The sequence below is a fragment of the Myotis lucifugus genome, unplaced genomic scaffold (assembly GCF_000147115.1).
Source record: "Myotis lucifugus unplaced genomic scaffold, Myoluc2.0 scaffold_211, whole genome shotgun sequence".
Lineage (NCBI taxonomy): Eukaryota > Metazoa > Chordata > Mammalia > Chiroptera > Vespertilionidae > Myotis > Myotis lucifugus.
The window spans coordinates 2,065,509-2,093,097 of record NW_005871259.1 but is presented as its reverse complement, the minus strand read 5'-3'; the positions used below and the strand labels follow the sequence as shown (position 1 = coordinate 2,093,097).

General features: G+C 38.2%; 1 protein-coding gene across 6 annotated transcripts in view; it reads right to left on the bottom strand.

Moving 5' to 3' along the window:
* The window catches only part of ASH1L (ASH1 like histone lysine methyltransferase), a 124,895-nt gene that overhangs the window by 8,833 nt on the left and 88,473 nt on the right, over positions 1 to 27,589 (bottom strand). For 3 of the 6 annotated variants that reach the window (XM_023761597.1, XM_006097833.3, XM_023761598.1), the window contains 18 exons: positions 21,163 to 21,236; positions 18,759 to 18,804; positions 18,534 to 18,642; positions 15,527 to 15,733; positions 15,261 to 15,407; positions 14,696 to 14,804; positions 13,886 to 14,050; positions 13,639 to 13,733; positions 11,659 to 11,816; positions 10,310 to 10,462; positions 7,534 to 7,588; positions 7,318 to 7,450; positions 5,830 to 6,078; positions 4,904 to 4,990; positions 3,450 to 3,540; positions 2,881 to 3,019; positions 2,591 to 2,763; positions 1,823 to 1,989 (listed from right to left, as the gene is read on the bottom strand). In XM_023761597.1, coding sequence (XP_023617365.1) covers positions 1,823 to 1,989; positions 2,591 to 2,763; positions 2,881 to 3,019; positions 3,450 to 3,540; positions 4,904 to 4,990; positions 5,830 to 6,078; positions 7,318 to 7,450; positions 7,534 to 7,588; positions 10,310 to 10,462; positions 11,659 to 11,816; positions 13,639 to 13,733; positions 13,886 to 14,050; positions 14,696 to 14,804; positions 15,261 to 15,407; positions 15,527 to 15,733; positions 18,534 to 18,642; positions 18,759 to 18,804; positions 21,163 to 21,236 — 2,357 coding nt within the window. Of the gene's footprint in view, positions 1 to 1,822; positions 1,990 to 2,590; positions 2,764 to 2,880; positions 3,020 to 3,449; positions 3,541 to 4,903; positions 4,991 to 5,829; positions 6,079 to 7,317; positions 7,451 to 7,533; positions 7,589 to 10,309; positions 10,463 to 11,658; positions 11,817 to 12,358; positions 12,519 to 13,638; positions 13,734 to 13,885; positions 14,051 to 14,695; positions 14,805 to 15,260; positions 15,408 to 15,526; positions 15,734 to 18,533; positions 18,643 to 18,758; positions 18,805 to 21,162; positions 21,237 to 27,589 lie in introns of those variants that run through there. The other 3 variants (XM_023761599.1, XR_002831441.1, XR_002831442.1) reach the window with 3 other exon arrangements.

The following is a 27,589-nucleotide window of genomic DNA, read 5'->3' as shown; positions in this document are numbered from 1 at the left end:
GCCAACCACTGGTATAGCCTATTGCTCCTAGGACAGGGGTGGGCAAACTTTTTGACTCGAGGGCCACAATGGGTTCTTAAACTGGACCGGAGGGCCGGAACAAAAGCATGGATGGAGTGTTTGTGTGAACTAATATAAATTCAAAGTGAACATCATTACATAAAAGGGTACAGTCTTTTTTTTTTTTTAGTTTTATTCATTTCAAACGGGCCGAATCCGGCCCGCGGGCCGTAGTTTGCCCATGGCTGTCCTAGGATATAAGCGTATATAGCATGTTATTGTACTGAATACTGTAGACAACTGTAACACAATGGTATTTGTATATGTAAACATAGAAAAGGTACAGTAAAATACAGTGTAAAATATTAAAAAATGGTACACCTGTATAGTGTACTTACAATGAATAGAGGCTGCAGGACTGGCAGTTGCTCTGGGTGAGTTAGTGACTGAGTGGGGAGTGAATGTGAAGGCCTAGAACATTATTGTAAACTATTGTTTTATAAACACTACACTTTACACTTAGGCTATACCAAGCTTATAAAACAACACAAAGTTTAAATCAAGCATGAGAAAATGATGCAATAAAAAATGTAAACATGAGATGAGTGAGGCTGCTGCTGGTATAACATGGGATACTGTTTACAGCAATTTTTAAAAAAATAAGCAGAAACAGTACACTTTAAAATAACTATAAAAGTGCAGTATAGTAAATACATAAACCAGTAACAGTCATTTATCATTATCAAGTATTATGTACTGTATACAATTGTATGTGCTATACTTTTATATGAATGGCAGCACAGTAGGCTTACACTAGCATCACCACAAACATCTGAGCAAAGCATTGAGCTATGATGCTCCAGTGTCACTAGGTGACAGAAAATTTTCAGCTTCATTATAATCTTATGGGGCCATCACTGTTATGTAGTGCATGGTTGTATGTATTTTTAAAAATTTATTTATTGATTTTAGAGACAGAAAGGTAGGGAGAGAAGGAGAGAGAGAGAAGAAGAAGAAGAGGAAGAGGGAGGGAGGGAGGGAGGGAGAGAGAGAGAGAGAGAGAGAGAGAGAGAGAGAGAGAGAGAGAGAAAGGGAGAGGGAGAGAGAGAAACACTGATTTGTTGTTCCACTTATCTATGCATTCATTGGTTGCTGCTTCTTTTTCTTTTTGTTACTCCTCACCCCAGGATATTTTTCCATTGATTTTTACGGAGAGTGGAAGAGAGAGGGAAAGACAGACAACACATTGATTGGTTGCCTCCTGCACGAGCCCTGACTAAGGCCCAGGCTGGGGAGGAGTCTGCATCATTGGTTGCTTCTTGTATGTGCCCTGACTGGAGCTTGAACTGGCAACCTCAGGGTATTGGGATGACCCTCTAACCAACTGAACTACTTGGCCAGGGCTTATAATTTTTCTTCTTAATGCTTTGTACTTTAAAATTTTTATATAATGATGCCTTACATTTTAAATACAGGGACAAAAAGGAAAAGCACTGAATAATTTTCACAAAAGGTTTCTCAGGGTTCTTGATTCTACTTGCTTCTTAAAATTATGGATGTGAAAAACAAAACAAAAAACTACAATATGGGGCTTAAGGGCTAAGATTAAAGAGTTGAGAAAGAAAAAAGAGAAAAAACCGACTAACGTCATGCCAGGAAATGCAGAATAAATGCATTTATGCTGCTCAAACATCCCAAAAAGAAATAAAGATTTCCAGTTTGGGATGGAAACAGGATGCCACTTGAGAATTCTTACTCCATGAATTCCATGTATGAACTACATTGTCCTGATATGTACAATTAGGAGAGAAAGGAGACTTACAGAGAAATCTCTTTTGGGAGTGAGCTTCTTGGGGAAGTGATCAAAGGCATAGGGTTTGGTGCAGACAGGATAGCGGTTCCGGTGGATCTTGTAAAACAGGTGTGCTGACTTGTCAAGCCGATAATCACAGATGTACACATCTTGCTCCTTCACTCCTTTGGGTCTTCCTATGGGTCCAAACACTGTTAAATAACCCTATTTTCCCTTCTCTCCCCGAGCTGCCCAGAGACTACCCCACACCATTGAGAGAGCAGTTAGACTCTTTAAGAGGGAAACGCTGCAGCTATTACTAAGCATTTGGTGACTGCAGGAGAAAGGAGAATTCTCAGACACTAGCAACAAGAAAGGAAAAAGGGTGTCTAGCATGTTGGGGATACTATAGGATGGAAAGAAACCAGAAATGTAGATAAAGTGCTGCAGGGATTTTTGAAGAAAGATTTGGAGGAAAAACAGAGCAGAATATGGGGAAGTTATGGGAAAAGAAAGGCAGTATAAATAAGGAAAGCACATTTGGGAATGAACACTTTATCCCACAAATACTAACAAAGTGCTAACTATATAGTATTACAGAAAAAAAAAATATAAAAAAGAGAATTAACATTATTCAATACCAAGCACTAGGTAAAAGAAAGAAAAAAATACAGTATAGCTCTCTGACTAGCCTTGGACAATCTTTTATGAAGCAGAGACAATAAAAATGCAGTGGGCAATTGTAGCTCAGTGACTAGGGGATAGGAGGTAATTTCTTAAGTTGCCCAGATCACTTACCTTTACAATATGTATAGAGGTCCAGCACACAGCAGGTCCCCACTACAGCCTCCAAGGGAATGATCTCATAGAGCGGCACTCGGAATAGCTCATTGTGATAGAACCGACGGGATGGAGAATGGTGGGTTTCATGGGGACGGAAGTAATGGTGGCCAAAGGCAAACCGTTCCTCTCTAAAAAAAGAAAAAGAGAAGAGAGAGGTTTAGCTGGTTAGCAAGATCCTAGTGCTTATTCAGCTCTGTGCAGATGGGGCACAGCTGGAAGAAAAGAGATAAGTCCTCCACACATACTTTTCATTCTTCCAAAGCTTCTCAATTCGGAAGATGTCAAGTTTATCTCTGTTAATGTGAGATAACAGTCGATAGGACTGACGGACTGGGTGGCCATCAGGCGTGCGCCGACTATCCCTCATCAGATATACACAGTCACCTAGGAAGGCAGAGAACACAGGAGAAGGTTAAAATCATTCCTGCATCAATTCTGTTAGGCATCCATTGGTCTGGCTCCAGGTCTACATAGAAAGAAGTTAAAATCTAAAACAATAAATTCAACCAGCAGTCTAATGGTGATAATCAACTCTAGACTATGAGAATGAGCTGAGGGAGGTCTTCCATCTTTTAGAATCCTACATGTCCTTCCTAGTCTTATAATTAGCTTTATAAGACCCTGTTATCACCACATAAGTTTTATTTGGTGGAGGGGAAGTGCATGTAAGCCTAAGGACTGAAAGATATAAAAACCTTTATTCCATTGCTACTAATGGTCATATGGAGACAATGACTATTATGCAGACAGCTGACACCTCCTACTATTCAGAAAGGTCTGCTTTGACAAGTAGGGTCAGCTCCTGTGTACGCACCTTGACGAAGAAGCAAGTCATCTCGGAGCAAACAGATGAAGTAGACACATCCAGGTTGGGCATAGTGGGGCCGAGGAATCATGGGTACCTCCTGATAAGAGCACAAAGCCAATGGATAAGGGCTGGGCCTACTACATCCAGCCTGCTGATCTCTATTCAAGAGGCAGATAAGTAAAACCAAGAATTCCCAACCAAGTAAAATTTACTGTTTAGTCATTTCAATACATCAGAGATATATAATAAAAGATGAAAGCAACTGGGAAAATGAAGGTAGAGGACAAAACGGACAGGCTAAGTACCCCAAACTATACGCTATGAAGCACTAATTGTGTGGTGGTTCTGTACCATCTAGAGAGCATTTGAAAATGTGTGAAGGGGAACTTGGTCACAACAACTGGGGGAAGTTACTATAGTATTTAGTGCCCAAGGGCCATGGAAGCCAAATATTCTGCAATGCATCCCTCACAACAAAGAACTCTCTACTCAAAATAACACCAGCACCACTGTTAAAAAAAATATCACAGACAAATATGGCAGAGCTAAGACCAAAAGCCCATATAATAACTTGGGCAAATTAATCTTCAGTCTTTCCTGGAGTGCTTGGCTAAGGCTAACCTTTGCTGACTCTGAGTCCAGTGCTTTTTTCATTTAAACACTGCTTAACACAAGTGGTATTTAGAGTACTCAAGTTCTGGACTTTACAAGCTACTTCTTTTATAAATAGCTGAGTGTTGATAAAAACCATAGTTTTGCCTGGCTGGTGTGACTCAGTGGTTGAGCATCGACCCATGCACCAAGAGATCCCAGGTTCGATTCTGGATCAGGGCACATGGTTGCGGGCTCGAACCCCAGTAGAGGGCGTGCAAAAGGCAGCCTATCGATGTTTCTCTCTAATTGATGTTTCTATCTCTCCCTCTCCTTTCCTCTCTAAAAATCAATAAAAACAAACAAATGCATACACACAAAAACCCACCATAGTGTTATAGAGTACCATTCCTTCCATATATTTCTAGCTACTTTATTTTCCCTTTGATCCCACTCCTAAGAAAGGAAGGGCAGAATTATTACTCTCAATGTAAAGTATAAGAAACCGAGGCTGCCCTAGCCGGTTTGGCTCAGTGGATAGAGCATCGGCCTGTGGACTGAAGGGTCCCAGGTTCGATTCCGACCAAGGGCACATGCCCGGGTTGTGGGCTCGATCCCCAGCAGGGGGCGTGCAGGAGGCAGCCGATCAATGATTCTCTCTCATCATTGATGTTTCTATCTCTCTCTCCCTCTCCCTTCCTCTCTAAAATCAATAAAGAAATATATTAAAAAAAAAAAAAAAAGAAACAGGTTCAGAGAGGTTGAGTGACTTATCAAAGGAAATTCAGTACATCAGGAGCAGGGTTGATAAAATATCATATACTACATCTCCTACTTTTAGATCAGAGTATTATCAGAGGGCAGCTTACTCTGTCCACAGGCCTTGGGTCACACTGCTCACAAAGGTAGTGCTCCACATCTGAGTTCAATCCCATGCAATCACAGTGCTGCCACACCTGTAGGGAAAAAAGTACAGTGGGGGGACAGGGTGTCTTAGACTTACTGAGAGAAGTCCTGGGTGCTAAGATATAAATATTTAACAAATAGGAGAGGGTAAAGTAAAACAGGAATGAACTAAGGGATAAGTATGTAAAACATTAGAGATAAATGATAAAATAGGGGAAAAAGAGTAAGGACTCTTATGAACACAAGTATGCAAATTGGTTCACAATATATAGATCTGGGCAAGTAAAATGGGAAGATGGATAGAAAATGGGAGAATGAACATAGTACCAAACTATTACTTACTAAGTAACATATATCAATGATATAGTTATTGTGAAAGGCTTTACATTTACAAAATATTTTTACTTATCTTTAATTATATTCTCCCAACAATCCTATGTGTTACTCATAGCTCCATTTTCCATAAAAGATAACAAGTTCAGTAAATTGGAATACTAAGGTTCAAATCCAGGCCTTCACTTCTTCGTCAGGAGCTCTATAAACTACATTCCATCTGTATTAATGTTATACAGAGGGTAGTACCTCTAATGTTTTGCAAGGTAAAGCACTATCCTAAATACCAACATTCTTTTTGATCCAGATGATCTAAGACATGTATAGTGGGAAGTGGGCAGAAAGAATGGGAGGTAGGAAAAGGGAAGGATAAAATGAAAGAGACAGATATATAAAAGGAGAAAAACAATATGGTGAACAGTGGGGGATAACAGAAACCAAGACAAAGTTAAGGTTCATAAAAAGCCGCCAAGCCAAAAGAGGCATGGGCAGCTTCTTGGAATATGGTCGCCATGGTCATCAGGACTAGGTTTCTGCTTCACCTCCTGGCCCTCACCATGCACTTGTCACACTGGATCATGAGGCCTTCGTCCTTGTAGAGGCCACAGATACAGCGGATAACATCATCATCCTTCTCGTGCCCATTCTCCTTTTCAGAGGCTGAGGTCTCACTGCTGTCTGCCTCACTTGCTGTTTCTCCCACAATCTCATCAATTTGGGCTGATGCCTCATGCCGGGCGTTATAATAGGCCTTTCGTAGGCGGCAAACATCTCTTCCAATTGGGGATTTACGCCCGTAGTACTTCTGAAGGAAGCAGAAGAAAGAAGTCATGTTTGGTCTTCTCAATATGGCTTAAAAATACACTTGAAGAGGTAGCAGGATTTTCTTTATCCTCCCATTTTGGTTAACAGACTTTCAATACCATCAAATATAGTGCCAGGCATTTGAAAACAACTTAAACTAAACTAAAATGAATTAACATTAGAATCTGCATGGTAATTTTTCCATTTTTTCTATTGCTCTGTCATTCAACTCCTTTACTGTCCACTTGATAAACTACACAGTGACCATGAAATATGAATTCATGTCACAAGAATAATGTCGTGGAGAAGCTCTTGATTTACCTTTGTCTTGCAGATATTAGGGTCAGAGCTATAAGCTTTAAATATATATGAAAGCTGGGTTTCAGTAAAAAGCATGTTATAATTCAGGATTGCCCTAATCGCCCACTTGTCTGTTTTTCTTTCTCATTTCTTGTCTTCAACCTCAATTCTTCCTTCATCTAGTAACCTTTTTTTAAAAAATTTCATTATGTGTAAATGTTTTATTTTTTAAATTTTATTTATTGTTTAAAGTATTACAAATAGAAATACATAATCTAGTAGCCTTTTATCCTTCAAATACCTCTCCAAGGTATTTCAAAATCACAGAATAATTTCCTTTTCTATGTACCATACAATATTCCATCCTCTCCTTTAAATCAGTTCAAAATCACATTTTCTCTAACGAGCTTCATCTTGTCTTTTTTTTCTTTAACTGTCGACAGTATTACAGATGTCCTCCATTCCCCCCTTCTTAACCTCTTTAGCCAGCCCCCAAAGCTTCACCTATTCTAAAATGTATTCACATAGTACCTCTCAATTCCATTCTTAAGATACATTTACAACTATTTACCTATAATACTTCTGTGTATTTCACATATACTTATTGTTTTGAGGAAAGAAACTGTGGATACGATTTAAATGTAGTAAAATGTCTGTATTATGTAAATATAAAGGTTTAATACTTAATTAGGTTTTTACAAAAACTGCTTTTTTGCGAGTATGACTTAATTTCCATTTTAGTCATATCAATGTCTTTATTATACAAAATTCTATAATATTTAGTACCATGTATCTTTACCCTAAGGGTACTCAAAAAAATTACTGGCTTTCTTAACCAGAAATATGAAGGTTTATAGAAGAGGGTAAAAATCTTAAAATTCCCAGAATAGTTCTTCAGAACAAACGTCTAAAATCTGTGTTTGAAGTCAGTGAGAAATACCTCAGCATTCCGAAAGACCTTGAGCATGTCAGCATCAAAAGCCTCCACTGTTTTATAATAACCAATGAGGATCTGCTTCTCTATGGTAGAAAGATCTAGGGGATCAGAGATCTTCTCATAATAATCAGCATTCCTAGAACATAAAGCCAGGTGTCAATCTGGTATACTTGGTACTTTAAAAAGAAATTCAGATGATTCCCATATATGTGAACTTACTTCTTCTTTGGGGGGAGGGTCAAAAGTGGTGCTGCCAATGCTTGTCGGGAAGAATCTGCAAAAGAATACAAGGTTTAGTAGAAGGGCTAAATGATACAAGGGAGACAAGTATTAACTCATAAATGAAAAAGTAGAATCCTCAAAATTAACAGTTAGAAAAAAACACCTAAGTTGTTTTTGAGGGTTATGACAAATGCAAGTATTTTTTAGAGATGGGGGTAAAGGCAAGGATCAGAAGATACTTTCAGAATTACTTGGAATATAAAAGCTATAGCATATATGCTTGAAATGTTAGATGGGTAATGAGAAATGTTAGATGGGTAATGAGAAAAATTTTCATCGAACAATGAGAGATGGGAACTTATTTAGGTAGCTAGGCTGCTTAGTGCAAATTTCAGCTCAATCTATATTATAAAAAGGCCTGTGGCCTTAATGCCATAAGACCAAAGACCGGTGTGGGTGGGCGGGGCTGCGAGTGTGGCGGGGGTGGTGGGCTCGCGGGTGGGCAGGGCCACGTGATTTTGTGCGCTGGGCTTCTAGTAAATTATATTACAGCAAAGATCATCTCATTCAAAAATGTCTTCTAGTTCTCACTAATATTACTCTGTTGATTTGGATTCAATTAAATTCCAGATAATGGATAATTTAGTACTGTAAATATTTTCTGGAATCCTTTTGTTCATAATAGTTACTTTGTATTACAAAAACGCAAGTCATGCTGTGGGGCTACTTCTCATTGCTACCTTATTTCCTTTCTAGCAACTTACAATATATATAGAAAAAAGCCTGTTGTTTCATACCCAGAATGTAATGGACAATAGATATACTACAGTTTTACATTAGACCAGATGGGGCTGGTTGAAAATGCAGACTGTGACCTTTTGGGATAACAAAACTGTAAAAGCTACTCAAATATGAAGAAAAGTACAGAAAGAAGAAAGAAAAAAAATTCTCCAGAATTTATTTATTTGTTAATCCTCAATTGAGAATATTTTCCCATTGAAAGTAGAAGGAAGGGGGAGAGACACAGAGAGAGAAACATTGATGTGAGAGAGATATACTGATTGGTTGCCAGGGCCAGGGATCGAGCCTGCAACCGAGGTACATGCCCTTGACCGGAATTGAACCCGCAGGCTGATGCTCTATCCACTGAACAAAACAGGCTAGGGTCAGAATTTAGGGAAGAGAAGACCAGCCAAAATTGATAGCAAAAGCTGCAATTATTTGTTAAAATCTTTTATTTTAAGTACCTCCAAATTTTCTGGTCATAAAAAGTCATGTATATTACCAAACTCCCTACCCAAATTAAAATCTCTCTCCTTCCCCACCCTTACCCCCAACACATATCCAAAAGATGTGTCTTGAAAGAGAAACGGGGTAGGGTAAAGATATTTGCATGAAAACACCATAAAAATATTTTTATTGATTTCAGAGAGGCAAGGAGAGGGAGATAAAAACATCAATTATGAGAAAGAATCATTGATTGGCTGCCTCCTGCATGCCCCACATTGAAGATCGAGCCCACAACCTGGGCATGTGCCATGACCAGGATTTGAACTGTGACCTCCTGGTTCATAGGTTGATGCTCAACCACTGAGCCACGCTGGCTGAGCTGAAAACACTCTTGAAGTAATTTTTTTGTAACTTTAGGTCTTTTTTCTTTTAAACTTTTTTTTTTTAAAGGGAACTCTTTTTTTTTTAAATATTTTTTTTTCTTATTGATTTCAGAGAGGAAGGGAGAGGTTGAGAGAGAAACATCAATGATGAGAGAGAATCACTGATCGGCTGCCTCCTGCACGCCCCCTACTGGGGATCAAGCCCACAACCTGGGCATGTGCCCTTGACCGGAATCGAACCTGGGACCTTTCAGTCTGCAGGCCGATGCTCTATCCACTGAGCCAAACCAGCTAGGGCTAGATCTTTTTTCTTAATGTAGGGCCTGTAATCCCTCCAAAATATATGCAAAATTATGTACATGCATTTTTTCTAGGGAAAGAGTGCATAGCTTTTCTGAGATTCTCTGAATATCAGAAAATTAAATATCTGTCAATCAAAAAAGGTTAAGAACCACTGATGCCATATGTTCATACTTTTTTCTTATATTACTACTAGAGGCCCAGTGCACGAAATTCATGCATGGGGCGGGGGGCGGGTGTCCCTCAGCCTGGCCTGCACCCTCTGGCAATCCGGGACCCCTTGGGGGATGTCCGACTGCTGGTTTAGGCCCAATCTCACAGGGATCCCTGTGGTATCAGGCCTAAACCGGCAGTCAGACCGGCAGTCAGACATCCCTCTTGCAATCCGGGACCGCTGGCCCCTAACCGCTCGCCTGCCTGCCTGATCACCCCAACTGCTTCTGCCTCAGCCCCTGCCACGGCTTCGTCCAGAAGGTCGGTCAGCTGTCTGGTCTAATTAGCATATTAAGCTTTTATTATTATAGATGTCACTGCTTCATTCAGGAAAATTTTATCCAAGACAGAGACCTGCTTATTTCTATACTGTAGCTAAAAGATGTGATTTCTAAATATAATACTTATGGTAAATCTAATAAATAGAAAAAAAAATTGACCTATAATATCTAGGGATTTAAAAACAACAATTCCCAAAGACTATAATCAGTCCTGTAATTCTATACTCTGACAAAAGGAAGAGCTAAATAAACCTCCTAATTTCCTAATCCTAAACTGTCACTTGTTCTTGGATGTCTCAAGTGAGGATAAATGGTATGACTTTTAGAAAAAGCGAAGAAGAATGAATTTGGGGTGGATATGGTCACCTTTATAAGAGATGATACCATCACAGATCTCTTTGAAGATCTGGGCGAGGCGGGCTGCTCGAGCCACTTCAATGTTTTCCTCTGCAGCTGCCAGCCGTCTTGTTCGAACAGATCGGGCTGTCTGCAGAGCAGAGAACTGGGTCATGAAGACGTCTGGAAGAATAAAGTGAAAATTAGCTTCAGGAAAAGAGGAGCTCTACGTGGCTTTCTCTCCCCCAATGACTTTCTGCCCTTTGCTCAATTTTTGTTAAGTGATTAGTTGAAGTCATAGAGTTCTTTCTCTCTTCCTTACAGGAAAATCAGAAAACAATGAAGTTTACCAGAGAGACAGATGCTGCAAGTTAGAGTGAGCTTATTTTAGTAGCCAAATGCTACATAGTGTAGTAGCTGAAAGTCTGAGCTTCAAAATGAGTCTGTGTTTTTACTGTGGCTTCTCTACTTATTAGATTTTGATCTTGGGCAAGTTACTTAAACGCTCTGTATCTCAGTTTCTTAACTGTAAAATGGGACTAGTGGTAGTATTTTCCTCATGAAGTAATTATGCAGATGAAATAAACATCTTTTTAATGTGTCTAGCTCAGTGCCTGACCTATAAAAGACTCAGGAAATTATTATCATTACCAGAAGATTTGAACTAACTGAATTGTAAACTTAGAGAATTTATGCCAATCAAATCACTGAGAGGAGAGAAGATTTTGGGCAAATTTCTATCTAGTCCCTAGCTCAGCATATTCCCTCATGCACAATGCAGAATGCCTGTATTTTCTGAGGGAAATAAAATAGTAAGAGCATGAGCTTTTGAACACTATTTTCAGTTAGAAAGAGTATTTAGACATGCCAATTTCTCTTCTTTGAATCTGCTCTGGATAATAAATCTGCATCAGGAGTGCTATCTCATTATTCAATCATGAAGGTTAGAAAAAGGAAATCTGATGGTCTGTTTATATAATACTGGTCTAAATGTGGGGGGCAAAAAGTCTTCAAATTAACACTGGTGTCATTTTCCTCTGCATCTGTCATCACTATTTACCCTGTGTCTGCAAGGTATTTTCTAGGTAGGAAAGAAGACAAAGGACCCACTACCTATATCTCATGTCTAGTGACTTTCAGGCTGTAGGTGATGTCTGGGAGGTGGTGGAAGGGGGTTTCTTCCTATTTCCCATAGTAGAAACAGGAAGGTGGAGAGCTGGAGGGATAGGTTATTGCTGATTGGTGTTAATATGCTTGGATCTTAACTTTTTTGGAACAGACCAAAAGGAATTTTTGAATAGACTGTTTGTTTGAAAGTAACTAGTGTAATCACTTTGAGATAACCTTTTGGAATTAGCAGAAACTTTTCGAGTCTTTACCAGATTTGATGTTCCCATCATCTCGGCAGATGCCATTCCAGCGGGTATATAATGATGCTGAGTGAATATTATCACTGGTGTGCTTTACTTCCTCCTGTTTCTGCCGAATCTTCTCCCAGTTTCGGACCAAGAACACATGATGCTTTAATACAAAATTCCTGCAAGGAAAGAAAAAATAGTCCTTTTATTCATTAATTCAATAAGCATTTATTACACGTCTGTTCTATGTAAGCCACTGTTAAGATGTTATAAACGAATACTTATCAGTGAATTCAGCTGTTATAAAGAAAATTATATATGGGAAAACATTATTCAGTTTTGCATCCTAACTTTTTTTCACATAACATAAAACATTTTCCTATATTATTTACTGATAATCCTGGGGACTTAAAGGCTACAAAAATTTTGGCAATTGAAACAACCTGATTTGAAGGCAGAACTTTATGGAGTCTTTGTACAAATTCTAAAGAAAGTTTTTCAGATAAAGTACAGGCTTAGGATTAGCTATGAGAAGGAGAACTGGCAGATATAAGCTAAGATATTTAGGATGGATATGCACTGGGCAACGATGCTACAAGCAATGCCTCCACATGGATCTCTAAATGTAAATGAGTTACATGTATCTTGATTGACCCTACACATTATTTTGATGATTCCATTATTTGATTTTCACTCTAATACACATATAAAACAATGTTACCTTGAATAAATTTCAAATATAGGCCTCTGTAATGGAGATTAGACCAATTTTATAGTTCTTGACTTTGGCTGCAAATTGAAATCACTTGGGGAGCTTTATAAACTACTGATGTCTGGATTCCATCTCTGAAAATTCTGGTTTAAGTGGTCGTGGGTGTGGCCTGGGCATCAAAAGCGTTTTTTGTTTTTTTTAAAATTGATTTTAGAAAGGGAGGGAGGAAGGAAGGAAGAGAGAGGGGGAGAGAGACACACAATAATTAGCTGCCTCCAGAAAGAGCCCTCCAAACAAGGACAGAACGTGCAACCCAGGTATGTGCCCTTGACCTTCCAGTGCAGGAGATGATGCTCCTACCAACTGAGTTACACTGATTAGGGCCATCAGAAGTTTTTTAAAGCTTCCTAGGCTAACATGCAGATAAAATAGAGAACCATTGGATTAGATCATCTGTTTCAATGAAGTTTAAAATTTCTATGACAAAGTGAAATAGAATAAAAGTGGCTAAAATTATAGTAAAATTGTAAGTAAGGATAAACTTTCTAAGATATTGAAGTGTGTAGTCAGGGGAAATATAGAGTATCTTAAAAAAAATAGAGTATCTTGAGAAATATGACATGTTTACATTGTTTAACCTCTGACATGAACAAATCCTTGAATACAAGGAAGAGTAAAAATGACTAAAGATCCTTTTGACTGCTGTTAATATATCAACAAAGTATGGATTCCTCTGGCAGACTGATGAAGCCCATATAATCCTTCTCTGAACAATGTTTTTAAAAGCATTTAAAAAATTAATTTAAAAATGTAAGTAATTTTAATACATAGGATTAAAAGGAAACTAAATATGCTGCAATACAGTTTTCAGAATATTTTAAACATTAATTTTTAACACATGACAATATCTAGTTGAGGGTTTAACAACTATTGTAATTTTGAGGCAGAGATAAACCTAAGTGATATTTTGAGATATGTGTAACACCTATAACATAATATGAAAATGAATATTGGTGGCAAAACTCACGGAAACTGCAAATACTACACACATACACACACACACATTTGTTGTTGTTGCCTACAGTCATATTTAAGGTCATGCTAAATTTCAGTTAGAAAGTAGGTAAAATAAAGACACAATTTCCCCCCCACCCAAGTTCACAGACCCCTTGAATCCTTATTTAAGGAACTCCTGTACAAAAGAAATGGCTCAAATATACAGCTGCTCAATAATCGGACAAGCAAATCACATAATTTAGAGAGCTCAGGTAAGAAAATCTACTTTTTACCTCTCTCGATTGGACATGGGCTTCATTTGTAATTGGGGGGCCAATCTTGTTGGAGTGTTCATGTTTTCACTGGGTTCCTCAGAGAGGTGGCCTCTCTGAAAAAGAGATGGATCAGAATGCAGGGGGGAAAAAACATCAATCAGAAATCACCTCCAAGAACATTAAAACCACTCTGAAGATGCCACCCTTTGGCATTTCCCTTGTTTCAGTAATTGCCTCTGAGGAAAGCCATGGAATTATTATTCACCCTTTTTTTCAGCTTGTGCTTAGATTTCCTCTTTTCTTTTGACCGTCCAGACTTTTTATGTGTGGCTATAGGCTGGCTGCTTTTGCTGCTGGTGAGTCCATTCATACGTTGACTCTTGCCACCGATGATTCCTCGACATTTCTCAAAGCCACACTTACACAGTTGCTTTGAAAGGAACGAGAATAATGCTTTTAGGCTGCCGTTTCATTTATAAGTTCAAATAGGATGCCAGAGCATCTGGACACCCAACAATAAGTTTGAATGAAGAAACTTTCACATAGAGGAAAACAACTAATTGAGAATGAAGTGGATTTCACAATAGTTGAAAGATAAGATTAAATATTGGAAAAAACTTCACCAGAATACTTAAGAACTGACTGGAGACTAAAAATGATAGGGCAATCTCTTCTGAAAGAATAACATAGACCTGTGTATCCTAGATAAAAGTGGAGTTAAGAGTGAAAAACTGCTTTTTCCACTGTACTTCTCAATGGCTACAACTCAGTAATGTTTACTGAAGGCCTATGTTATACAGAGCACTGTGACAAAGTTCAACCTCCCTCTTGGATTTACTATTCTTACCTGTTTTTAAAAAAATATATTTTTATTGATTTCAGAGAGGAAGGGAGAGGGAGAGATAGAAACATCAATGATGAGAGAGAATCATTGATCGGCTGACTCCTGCACACCCTCCACTCGGGATTGAGCCCGCAACCTGGGCATGTGCCCTGACTGGGAATCAAACCGTGACCTCCTGGTTCATAGGTCGATGTTCAACCACTGAGCCACACTGGCCGGGCACATGCTTACCTGTTTTTCAACATTAAAGGAATGAAAGTTGTAATCATAAGTGAGTTCTGTACCAGCTGGCATATCTTTAAGAGCATATAGTCCAATCCGGTATACTCCATTAACAGACCTATAGAGAAAGGACAAAAGTTAAAGGTAGAGATTCACTTGTTTTTATATCTCATGGTGACAAATTCAGTGGGCCTATGCTGAATGAACTGTTATGAGACAAACCATGTAACAGTACGTAGGACAAAGTAAGCAGTAAATAAATACTAGATGTTTTATATATTTATATATGACATTTTCTACCAACTGGGGCCGGGGATCGAACCTGCAACTCATATACATGACCTTCACTGGGAATCAAACCCGAGGCTCCTTGGAGCGTAGGCCGACTAAGTAGTTAGGATGAAGTGAAGAAATAGCAGAGGCTTACTCTTTGCCAGGAGGATCTGGTATAATAGGGAAATGCCTAAGCTACTTTGTGTAAGCTGATTGACATTGTGGAAAGATCAATCTCTGGATACCCTCAATGCTTTCTGTTCTATGGGATTCTTGGTTTCACCATCCCCTGCTTCCTTACCATTTCTGCATTTCACAGTTTGGGTCACAGCTGTGGTTGATGAATCGAGCCTCATTTCCCATGCGATAACTGTCAATCACCATTCCACTATCCAGATTCAGACAATAGTGGTCACTATGATTATGATATTGCTCGATCATCCTGTTTCTGGAAAGGAGAAAGATTATTCAAAGCCACTTAATGATTAAATTGAAAGTAAATTTCAAATATTCCATTTTCCATTCTAATCTGATACTTTTACCATTTTACTGACTATCATCAATTACCTGAACTCCTGTTCACTGACAACTTCTCCTAGGTATTCAATGATGAACTGCCCAGCTTTTAAGGGTTCTTTGGTTCTGATTCCCCAACCTTTTTCCTCAGCTCGAAATCGTTCTAGACATTGCACCCACTCATGCCTCTGTATCCTCTGGTTACAGCACTGCTCACCACAGGGGCAAGTGTTGGGGGAACACTCAGCAAAGATCATTCTAGAAAGAAAAGCAATAATTGTATGTCAATTAACATTATATGCCTACATAAACCCATTTTATGTTTTATAGGAATTCTTAAAATGAATACACCAAATTATTTTAACAAGGTTAGACTGGCTAACAAGCTTAACAAGTAATAATATAGAACTTAAAAAATTAATAACACTATAAATTTCCAAATCCAGTTGTAAACACCAAATGCTCCTTGCAAATTATTAAGCTAATTGTCCACTTAGCATCCTGGGTAAAAGTTATCTTATTTAGCTTTGTGCTAAGAGTAAATGAACTGCAACCCACAGAGAAATTAATAGTTTCAGATTATACTGCAATCTTGTTTTGAAGTAGCTCATGGCCATTTACAGATTTTTTAAAAAGCTGTAGTAAAATACACACAAAATTTACCATCATAACTACTTTTAAGTGTAAAGGTCAGTATGTTCATATTATTATTTTTAAAAAAAATAGGAATCCATATTTCATTAGTGTAAATGACATTTCCATATTGGAAATAACATTAGCAGTCTATATAACTAGCTAAACCTGTAATTTGGAGTGAATAAACAAGTAAACAATTTTGAACACAGTAGGTGAATGTGGTTATGCATATGCCCTCTCACTGCTTTCCTTTTTATATTTCTAGGATCTTTAATAGAAGCCTTTTAGTTGTTTTATAGTTTGGAATCCCAGTATGGGTATTTAGCATGAACAAGGGAGGACCAAGAATATATTGGTAAATCAAAATATATTATGTTTATAATCGTAACTTATTTATACAGAAAGTATTTAATACTTTACAATTTAAGTATTTTCAGAGTCATTTCATTTATTCTTCCAAAAAATATTGTCCTTATCTAAAGGACAAATAGTACAGTGTCAAATCACATAAGTGAGCAGTAAGCAGAGAAAGTCTCCATTGGATTCTTCTTCAACTTAAGACAATCAACTTAACTTGTGCAAAAGACACTGCCTTACTGTCAAATTCATCACCTTTATTCTTTCTTTTGCTGACTTCTTTGCTGTAAGAATATTGTTGAACAGCTCTCCTGAAAATGCCCTCTTTTTGTTGTCTTTGTTGATAATTTATGATAATGGATTTCCCACCTTTCTTCCAATAACAATTTCTGTCTTTCTATTTAAACAGGAAGCCCTTTTTCCTGTGTACCTTCTATGACACATTCTTTGTTCATCTTTTCTTTAGGAGGCTCATTTATTTTTGTGGTTTCAATTATAACTCCCTGTTCGTAATACCCTACACCCACTAGTATATTTCCATATTTCATAACACACACAACAATATAGTTTAGGTGGACAAAATAACTAAAATATAAGTATAACATAGTATTGAGAGAAAAAAGACTTCAATTTAAAAAATTTCTGCCAAAGAACAATCATTCAGAGGTTGCTAAAAATTTGTGGTTTTTAGAGTTGAAGGCACTGAAATATATTCCATTTGTTTTTATAAATAACCAAGATAAGCCCTTTAATTATATAAAAAAGTAAAACATGTTTCTATACATTGTGCCTGAAAACAAGACTGTAAATTTACCCAAATCTAAAAATAGATGCTGCAAATTAAGATGTGAAGATTTTGAAATTTACAGTGATGTATGTAAGGTACAATTTCACAACTGGCATGTTGATGCAGGAGATAGGTACTAAAACACTGATTTCCCCAGCCATGAGAACAATTGACTAGAGACCAGGAAAGCAGTTGCCTTTGCCCAGGAAAACGATGTAGAACAAAAAATATTGATGTGAATTTCAACGGTTCTTTTTTGCTATAAATTTTCTTATATTACCAAAACCAACAAATCTATTTTCACTCTTTTGCCTCTATTAAACATTTCCACTTTGAAATCTCATTGTCATTTTAAAATTAATGGTCCAAAATGAAAATCATAATTTGTATCTTCAAACCAGTTAAATTCCTTACTTTCTATCTCTGACAATAGTGTTACTATTTCTTGTTGCTATCATTGACTCGATTCTCATGTGTTATCTGCTATATGCTAATGGTTTATGAACCCATTCTTATTTCTCACTGCCACCAGACTACTTTACTCCCTCATTATGGCTACTATATACAGAGATCTAGGAAGGTTTCCAGAACTGTGCTTAATACTTTATAAACATTGATTCATACAATCCTCACAAACTCCTCATAAAAGGTATTATTTTTATTAGAGGGGTTAATAATGTTCTTCAGGTCTAATAAATAACAAGATTTAAAACTGGGTATGTAAGACTCTAAATATCATTTTTTCCTGTTACTGTATTCATCCCACATTTGAGCTGAATGTTTATGTGCTCCCAAAGTTCACAGCTGAAGATCTAGCCCTAATGTGATGGTATTTAGAAGTAGTGCCTTTGAGAGGAAAACAGGTTTCTATTAGGTGATGAGGGTGGGAACTTCATGATGGAGTGCCCCTGTTAAAAAGGCACTATTTGTCTATGAGCATGCACTGAGGAAAGGCCATGTAAGTATGCAAGAAGGCAGCTGTCTATAAGCCAGGAAGTGGATCCTCATCAGACAGCGAATCTACTGGCATCTTGACCATGTACTTCACAGCCTCCTAAACTGTGGGGAATAAATTTCTGTTGTTTAAGCTACCCAATCTATGGTATTTTGTTATAATAGCCCCAGCTGACTAAAACATCCTATTAATTACGTTTTATATATCAATGTGGAACTTCCTGAGGCAAAATCAAAGAGCATATTTAACTTTTCCCTCCAACTGAAGTATCTTATATAGATCGTAAAGCCTATGTTTTTTAAGGAATCTGTTTAGTATAGTACCTATTGAGGCAGTCATCCACACAGCCCTTCCTGGTGTCATCATCTGGCTTCTTACAGTTACAGGTGGTAGCCTCATAACCAGAAAGGGGTTTGACATCAACGTAGACATCTTGAAAGAAGAAAGTAAAGAATAGTTTGTGAACATACAGGATAATTTTTAAAGCGTCAGACCAAGAGGAACACTGATGATATGGAGACAGAAAAAATAGCTCCCAAATTACTCACTTGAACGAATTTTTTTATATAGTGGGACATCTGGCTTTTTGTATAGCTAGAAGAAAAAAGAAAAATCTTAATATAGCATTTAACTTCAAATGCCAGACAGCAGCATTAATTACTAAAAATACAGGAAGTTATCCATGTGCTCTGCCTATATGGAAATAGTTACAAGACTTTCTGGGCTGGATACATTTGAGGGAAACTCTTGATGTGATCACCTTTTACCCCAAATTAGAAGGTGACTTACTAGATCAGTGTGAGAGAACTAGGTTCAACAGAAAAAATATAAATATAAAATGGTTTAAAGAAAGTGCATTTTGAACAACGTTGTTTTTTTTTTTTTGTGAATTCTCACTCAAGGATATTTTTTCCATTGATTTTTTAGAGAGAATAGAAGGGAGGGAGGAAGGGGGGAGAGAGAGAAACATCAATGTGAGAGAGACACATGGAGCCCAGCCAGTGTGGCTCAATGGTTGAGCATCGACCTATGAGCTAGGAGGGCACATGCCCGGGTTGTGGGCATGATTCCCAGTGGGGGCGTGCAGGAGGCAGCTGATCAATGATTCTCTCTCATCATTGATGTTTCTGTCTCTCTCTCCCTATTCCTTCCTCTCTGAAGTCAATAAAAATATATATTAAAAAAAAAAAAAAAGACATAGCGATTGGTTGCCTCCCCCACATGCCGCAACCAGGGCTGGGGAAAAAACCAGAAACCCAGGTACATGCCCTTCACTGGGAATCAAACCTGAGACCCTTTAGTGCATGGGCCAACACGCTAATCACTGAGCTACGCTGCCCAGGGCTGACTGATATATTTCTTCTTCTTTTTCTAAATATTTTTTAAAAATATTTTTTATTGATTTTTTACAGAGAGGAAGGGAGAGGGATAGAGTTAGAAACATCGATGAGAGAGAAACATCGATCAGCTGCCTCCTGCACACTCCCCACTGGGTATGTGCCCGCAACCAAGGTACATGCCCTTGACTGGAATCGAACCTGGGACTCTTGAGTCCACAGGCCGACGCTCTATCCACTGAGCCAAACCAGTTAGGGCTCTAAATATTTTTATTGATTTCAGAGAAGAAGCAAGAGGGAGACATAGAAACATCAATGATGAGAGAGAATCATTGATCGGCTGCCTCCTGCACGCCCCCCACTGGGGATCGAGCCTGCAACCTGGGCATGTGTCCTGGACTGGCATAGAACCCGGGACCCCTCAGTCCGCAGGCAGATGCTCTATCCACTGAATCAAACCGGAGAGTGTTTCTTTAGCGTGTTGTTGGATTAACTTAAATGAAAATCACACATTGTAAATCAAAGCTATTCATTTGGATAAATTAAGATTCTATTTGCCTCTATGAAAAAAGAGAAAAACTTGCCTAGGGATTGCTTATATGAACTGGATATGTATATGAAATTTTAAAAAATTAGTACCCTGGCTTTTTCAAGGTGGGTATTGTTGGAAAACACATTTCACATTTTAATTAAGGCAATTAATTTAGTGAATAAAGAGGATAGATAGGGCCAGCAGGAAAATGGAGCTCTCACACTGTAATTAAGAATGCATCAGCCCAGCTGGTGTGGCTCTAACTGAACATCAATCCATGAACCAAGAGGTCACTGGATAAATTCCCAGTCAGGGCACATGCCTGGGTTGCAAGCTTGATCCCCAGTAGGGGTCGTGCAGGAGACAGCCAATCAATGATGTTTCTCATCGATATTTCTATCTCTCTATCCCTCTCACTTCCTCTCTGTTTAAAAAATAAAAACATATATAAAATAAAAAGTCTGGCCACTGTGGCTCAGTAGTTGAGCATCAACCCATGCATAAACTAATAGGTCACTGGTTCGATTCCTGGTCTGGGCACATGCCCAGGTTGGGGGCTCAATCCCCAGTAGGGGCGTGCAGGAGGCAAGAGAGAAAACTAGTATCTTCCTATTTTTAGTTCCCAATATATTTAAAGATCTTTTAAAAGCATAAGAGTGTTAAACATTTTCCCTGTTTCCTTTGTATGTGAAAAATAAATTCCAAACTGATGGGAAGGAGCCAACAAAAATAAAGCCTGAAATTTCTTCGTGCTGCTTGCAGTACATCTAAATTCTCTGGAGACCTGCATCAAACAGGATTCTTACAGAACAGAATCTATGCTACCAAAATAAAAGTCCAGAATAATAACAGAAGATTGCCCAGGAAAGTAGAAACTCACTGCTATTTTGAATTATGAGTAAAGGCAAATAGGTCACATTAAATATGAATGCAAATTTTTTTTTTTTTTTTTAGTCTCTAACCTTCACAGGGACACTTTATATTTCCTAAAATGAGAGCATAACAAGGAGGCAGAGAAAAAGATCTGCATTCCCTCCCTGCCATGCCTTAAGAATGAAACCTGGTAAGATAGGTTCATTGTACCTGATTATGTTTCCACTGCCAAAGGATGTCATAAGGAAGCTGGAAGTCAATTCTTTTTTGCCTTAGATACTTTCCTGAAACAAAAACAATAACAAAAAACTATCAATTTAAACATCTATTCATACACAAGATCTAATATGCACTGACTAGAAAAATAAAAATTTAATTTTTAACTTTATGGATTTTTCCATCACTAATTTTTACCTACTTTTTTTCATGCTAAAAACATATTTTAATAGTAGTCTATATAAAACAACTAGCATAGCAAATTTACTACCAAAAATACACAGGACATTATGAAGCAAACAAAACACTAAGAATTTTTTATTATTATTATTTTTAAAACTTTTTATTGATTTTTAGAGATAGGAAGTGAATAGAGAGATAGAAACACTGATGAGAGTGAAATATCATCAGCTGCTTCCTGCACGGCCCCCTCCCCCAACCCCAGGGATCAAGACCCCAACCTCAGCATGTTCCCTAACCCGGAATTGAACCAATGACCTTCTGGTTCATGGGTCAACACTCAACCACTGAGCCACACCAGCCAGGCAAGAATTGTTTATTAAAATTACTAACTAGAGCATCTGGCACCTATTCTCCATTATTATGCATAATATAAAGCTGACTATAAAAAGGGGAAGAATAGCCCTAGCTGATTTGGTTCAGTGGATAGAGCGTCAACCTGTGGACTGAAGGGTCCCAGGTTCGATTCTGGTCAAGGGCACATGCCCAGGTTGAGGGCTGAATCCCCAGTAGGGGGCTTGCAGGAGGCAGCCGATCAATGATTCTCTCTCATCATTGATGTTTCTATCTCTCTCTCTTCCCCTCTCTGAAATCAATAAAAATGTACTTTAAAAAAAGGGGCGAAGTATAAGAGTTTTTAATAACAGGATTCCCTGACTTTAAATAACTCAATAGTGTTTACATGGATATTCATAATTAACTTCTTAAAAATTAAAATTCTACTATTTAAAGCCAATTTCAAAGCCCCCTTTCAACCTTAAAGAGGCTTCTTCAATTTCCTTACTCTATATGACCCTTCTGTGTTTTTTAAGGAATATTGTTCAATGTTTTGTTGCTCAATTGAGAGAACAGATGTTAAAGATTGTATATAATACATGTTTATGGTTTAAAAGCAATTTCTCAAAAATATAACAAACCTATATATAGAGAAAATGTAAAAATCATATCTATCATTCACTTGTATAAAATCAATTTCCTATACTGAATAGAAAAAACCAATGAAAGAGTAACAACTATTTAAAGTTAAAAAAATATATATAATGTTTAAGTTAATAGTCAGTTAAAATAAGTTTAAATATTTTTAAAAGTGTGACAAGAGTACACTGCTGTTTTTCAATAAAGATGTTTTGCAAGATCTTTCTGTTAATAAAGTAGTTGATAGTTTCACTAAAATTTTCTCTTTCTCTCTCCTACCCTTCCCCTCTCTCTAAAAATCAATGGAAAAATATCCTCAGCAGAGTCCTCAACAGAGAATAGTAAACTAATGTTCATAGCAGCATTATCCAGAATTGTAAAAAGGTGGAAACAACAGAAATGTCCACTGACAAATGAATGAATAAACGAAATGCGGGGCCCTGGCCAGTTTGGCTCAGTGGTTGGAGCTTTGGCCCATGGACTGAAGGGTTGTGGGTTTGATTCCAGTCAAGGGCTTGTACCTGTGTACAAATCAAATAAAAACAGAAAAGTGGCTCTATTTCTGGGCTACTTATGCTGTTCCATATATGAATGCCAATACCACAGTTTTGATTAAAGTGCTTTATAGTAACTCTTGAAGTCTGATAATGTCTTTCAATATTTTTATTTAAAGATCATGTTGAAGATTCTAGGTCTTTTGCATTTCCATATAAATTTTAGAACCAGTTTATCAGTTTTTACAGAAAAGCCTACTGGTAATATAATTTAGATCGTACCAAATATTTCCAATCTCTGAATGTGGCATATTTCTCCATTTATGTAGGTCTTTCTCAGATAAATGTTTTCATTTTTAGGGTAAAGGCCTTGCCAATTTTTAGATATATTTATTTAAAAACTTTTTATTCATTGACTTTAGAGAAAGAGAAAGGGAGAAAGAGAAACTGTGTATGGGGTGAAATGCAGCAGGAATTCAATTTATTTAAATGATATAGGCTATTCAGATTTTCTATTTCATCTTGCATCAGTTTTAAGTTGTATTTTTAAAGGAATTTATCCATTTCATATACATTGTTCAATGTCCTGGCCTAAGGTTATTCAGAATAATCCCTTAATAGCTTCTTAATGACAGTAGGACCTATTGCATGGATACCAGTAATTTGTGTTATCTCTTACTTTTTCTCTTGATTAGTGCAGGCAGAGGTTATGAATTTTGTTGCTCTTTTCAAACCTGTCTAATATTTTATTGACTTCTACTCTTTATTATTTCCTTATTTCTACTTATACCCCAGTTTTATAGAAATGACTGGGATGGCTTTGCTCTTCTCACTTGACATTGAGTATTTGGTTATAGTAAGTCAAGGGGAAGGGGCAGTCACTCAGTGTTAAGTACAAAGTAAGTCTCACATAATCCTCACTATTCAGGATGAAAGCATTTTCAATATGTAGATGAAAATGCTAAGATGTAGAGTAGATAAGTAACTTGTTCAAGGTCAAATAGCTACAAGAGTATGGAATGGGAAGAGTTGTTCATATGTGCTTGATTCTAAGGTGTGTCAAGGATCCCCAAGATCACCCTCAGGTTTGGTGATTCACAGGACTCAGCATATAGTTATACTCACGGTCATTATAGCAAAAGGAAACAAAGCAAAATCAGTAAAGAGAAAAAGGCTACTGGGCAAAATCTGGAGGAAACCAGGCACAAATTTAAGAAGTTCTCTCCCAGTGGAGTCACAGAAGATGAAATCTTTGGCAAGGCTTTGTGACAACATTTGTGAAACATTGTCTATTAAGGAAGATCATCAGAAATTCAGTAATGAAGGTTTTAATTGGTGGCTGGTCATATAGGTATCCTCTGCCTATAATGTACCAAAATTCCAGACTTTTAGAAAGAAAGCAGGTGTTCAGTGGAAACCATAGACTTTATACACAGTGAACACAGTAAAACACTGTTATTACCATCTAGGGCAGTGATGGTGAACCTTTTGAGCTCGGTGTGTCAGCATTTTGAAAAACCCTAACTAAACTCTGGTGCCGTGTCACATATAGAAATTTTTTGTTATTTGAAACCATAGTAAAACAAAGACTTATATTTTTGTTATTTATTTTATATATTTAAATGCCATTTAACAAAGAAAAATCAACCAAAAAAATGAGTTCGCGTGTCACCTCTGACACGCGTGTCATAGGTTCGCCATCACTGATTAGGGAGTTTTATCTCAATAGAGGAAACTGTTTATGGTTTTCAAGTTCGCCATCACTGATTAGGGAGTTTTATCTCAATAGAGGAAACTGTTTATGGTTTTCAAGTTCCCTGATGCCAGGTAATGGCCAACCTAGCAAGGAGGAGGTTCTAAGAATAAAAGTCTTAGGTCTGCTGTTAATTTTTTTCTGCACATAGGTCTATGTTCTTTCCACTATATTGGGAAAAGCAGTCAAGGTTTGGCATTAAGTCTGAATGACTTACTAGTACAGTGAGTGGCAACCGAGGCTGCAGGTTTGATCTCTGGTTGGGGTGCATACAGGAGGTAACCAATTGATGTTTCTTTCTTAGCTCAATGTTTCTCTCTCTCTCAAAAATAAAATCAATAAAAGCATATCCTTGGGTGAGGATTAAAATTTATTTCTCTAAGATAAATAAACCTGATTTTATTAAACATTTAAAACTAAATATTACTTTACCTTTATTGAATATGACTCCAATGGTAAGATGCATTTAATTTTGTTTATATATCTATTTTATTCATATAACTAATACGGCAAAGACAGAGATAAACCCAGGTCTGGCTGACTCAGTCATGCTTTCTGTTTACATGATATTGGAAGTGACCAGTTTAAAACAACTGAGTATCCGCCCTCTCTATCCTATCATAAACGATTATTTGAAAAACAAAATAGCACATCCTGAAAAAAAAAATATCCTGCAACAGTCTGATTTAAAGTCCTGTTTCAGCCCTGGCCGGGTGGCTCAGTTGGTTGGAATGTAGTCCATAACACCAAAAGGTTGCACATTTGATTCCTGAGAGGGGTGCATACAGAAGGCAACCAATTGATGCTGCTCTCGCATCAATGGTCCTCTCTCTCTCTCCCCCACCTCCTTTTTCTCTCAAATCAATAAAAACATATCCTTGGGGGAGGATTTAAAAAAAAAGATAAAGTCCTGATTCACCAGAGAAAAGAGTCACTACTTGGATAAGTTTTTCTATTTTTTATTTACTGAGTACAAATTAGTCTTAATAGAACTAAAGTGAGGATGCAGAGATAAAATCTTTATTTAAATAAAGGAATTTCCATTCTAGACTTGTTAACTACTAATTCATGCCAGAGACATGACAGGAAATATTAGTCTACCCATTATTCTCCCTTTTCCCCTTGGAATTGACTGATTCCTTCATCCCCTTGCATAGTTAGAGCTTCATCCAAGATCTAAGTTAATTTCCCAAACAGGACAAAACCAGTAAGACCAAAATGGCTGTGTTTTCCTTTAAACAGGACTTGTAAATTACTTCTTATTTTCAAAGCCTATTTATCATTAGCAGGTTCTAGGAAATAGCACGATCTGCTAAGAAGCTGCTTCCACTGCTACGGCATCACTAATAAAAACAAAAGATTCTTTCAAGAGAACTTTGGCATTATGCCTAGAGAATATGGAGCTGAACTCTTACCTTCATTAAGTAAGTACAAGCATAGTTACCTAGCTGAGAATTAAGCCTTGTAACTCTATGTTATAGTTACACCATTCTCCAGCCACTCAATATACAATAACTCATCTTTATTGCAAAACTTGTCTAAACCTGCTACTTTAAATACCCTTATGGTGCTGGGCTCTCTAGGGAGAAAAAGGAGATTTGATAATCATAAACCAGAGAAGAGCCCCTAGTCAAAAGGGTCAAGAGAGTCATAGTTGAAGAGAATATTATAGTGCATAGGATCAACATCTGCTACACAGTAAGTTGTTCCTGAGAAAAAATTGTCATCCACGTTCAGCAATTTATCATAATTTCTCCTTCTTTTCGTTCATTTATACTACAAAAAACTGTTAAACTTATATTATGTATTAGGCACTGGGAAATCAAAGGAGAATAAGAAAGACAAATGATCCTGTACTCCTGGAGTTAATAACATAACTAGAGGTCCAGTGCATGAAATTCATGCACTGGTAGGATCCCTATCGGCTGGTGGCCAGCTGGGTATTTCCTCCCCTCCCCAGCTGGCCCCACCCCCTGGTTGAACTCTCAGTCAAGGGGACAATTTGCATATTATGCTTTTATTATATAGGACTAGAGGCCCGGTACACAAAAATTTGTGCACTGGCGGGGGAGGGGGGTGGAGGGGGTGTCCTTCAGCCCCACTTGTGTCCTCTCACAGTCTGGGACCCCTCGGGAGATAACCACCTGCTGGCTTAGGCCCGCTCCCTGGTGGCAGATGGCAGGCCCGATCCCTCGGTGCCTGCCTGCCTCCCCGGGTCGCGCACACGGCAGGGCCGATCTGGGGGTTGGGGCGCTGCCCCGGGTCGGGTAGCACACGGGACGCCCAGGTGGGCTGGCCGATTGCTGCTGCACTGCCCGGCCGCCCCGGGTTGGGTCGCACACGGACACCCGCTGCCCCGGGTCGCAGATAGCAGGCCCGGATGGCGGCAGGGCAGGCGGGATGGTACTGGCCCGCCCTGCCTGCAGTATGCAAAGTAGCCGCCATCTTTGTTGGCGGTTAATTTGCATATCACGCTGATTAGCCAATGGGAAGTGTAGCAAAGGTACGGTCAATTACCATGTTTGTCTATTATTAGATAGGATAGGGGAGTCAGATAAAAATGAATAAACAAGTACAGTAATTATCCTATGTAATAAAAGCCTAAAAAGCTAAGTGTCCGGTCATCAGTCAGCCATTCAACCAATCAAAGCATAATCTACACTAATAAAAGAGAAACAGTTGGTGTCACTCTGCTACGCCCACCAGCCAATCAGTGACTATGCAAATTAACCCAACAAAGATGGCAGTTAATTTGCATACGCAGACGCAGAGCGAAGACTGAAGGCTCTAGCTGGAGTGAAGACTGAAGACTGAAGAGGCTTGGCTTCTCTGCTGTGGCCGGACCAAAGGCCTGGGTCCTGGGTGCCGAAGGAAAACCGGTGCCAGCAGCCAGGGGAAGGAAGGCCTATTGCGCAAATCTTCGTGCAACGGGCTTCTAGTATGTTAATGATATGCTAAGAATGCTCAACTGCTTGCTATGATGTGCACTGACCACCAGGGGGCAGACGCTCTGACCAAT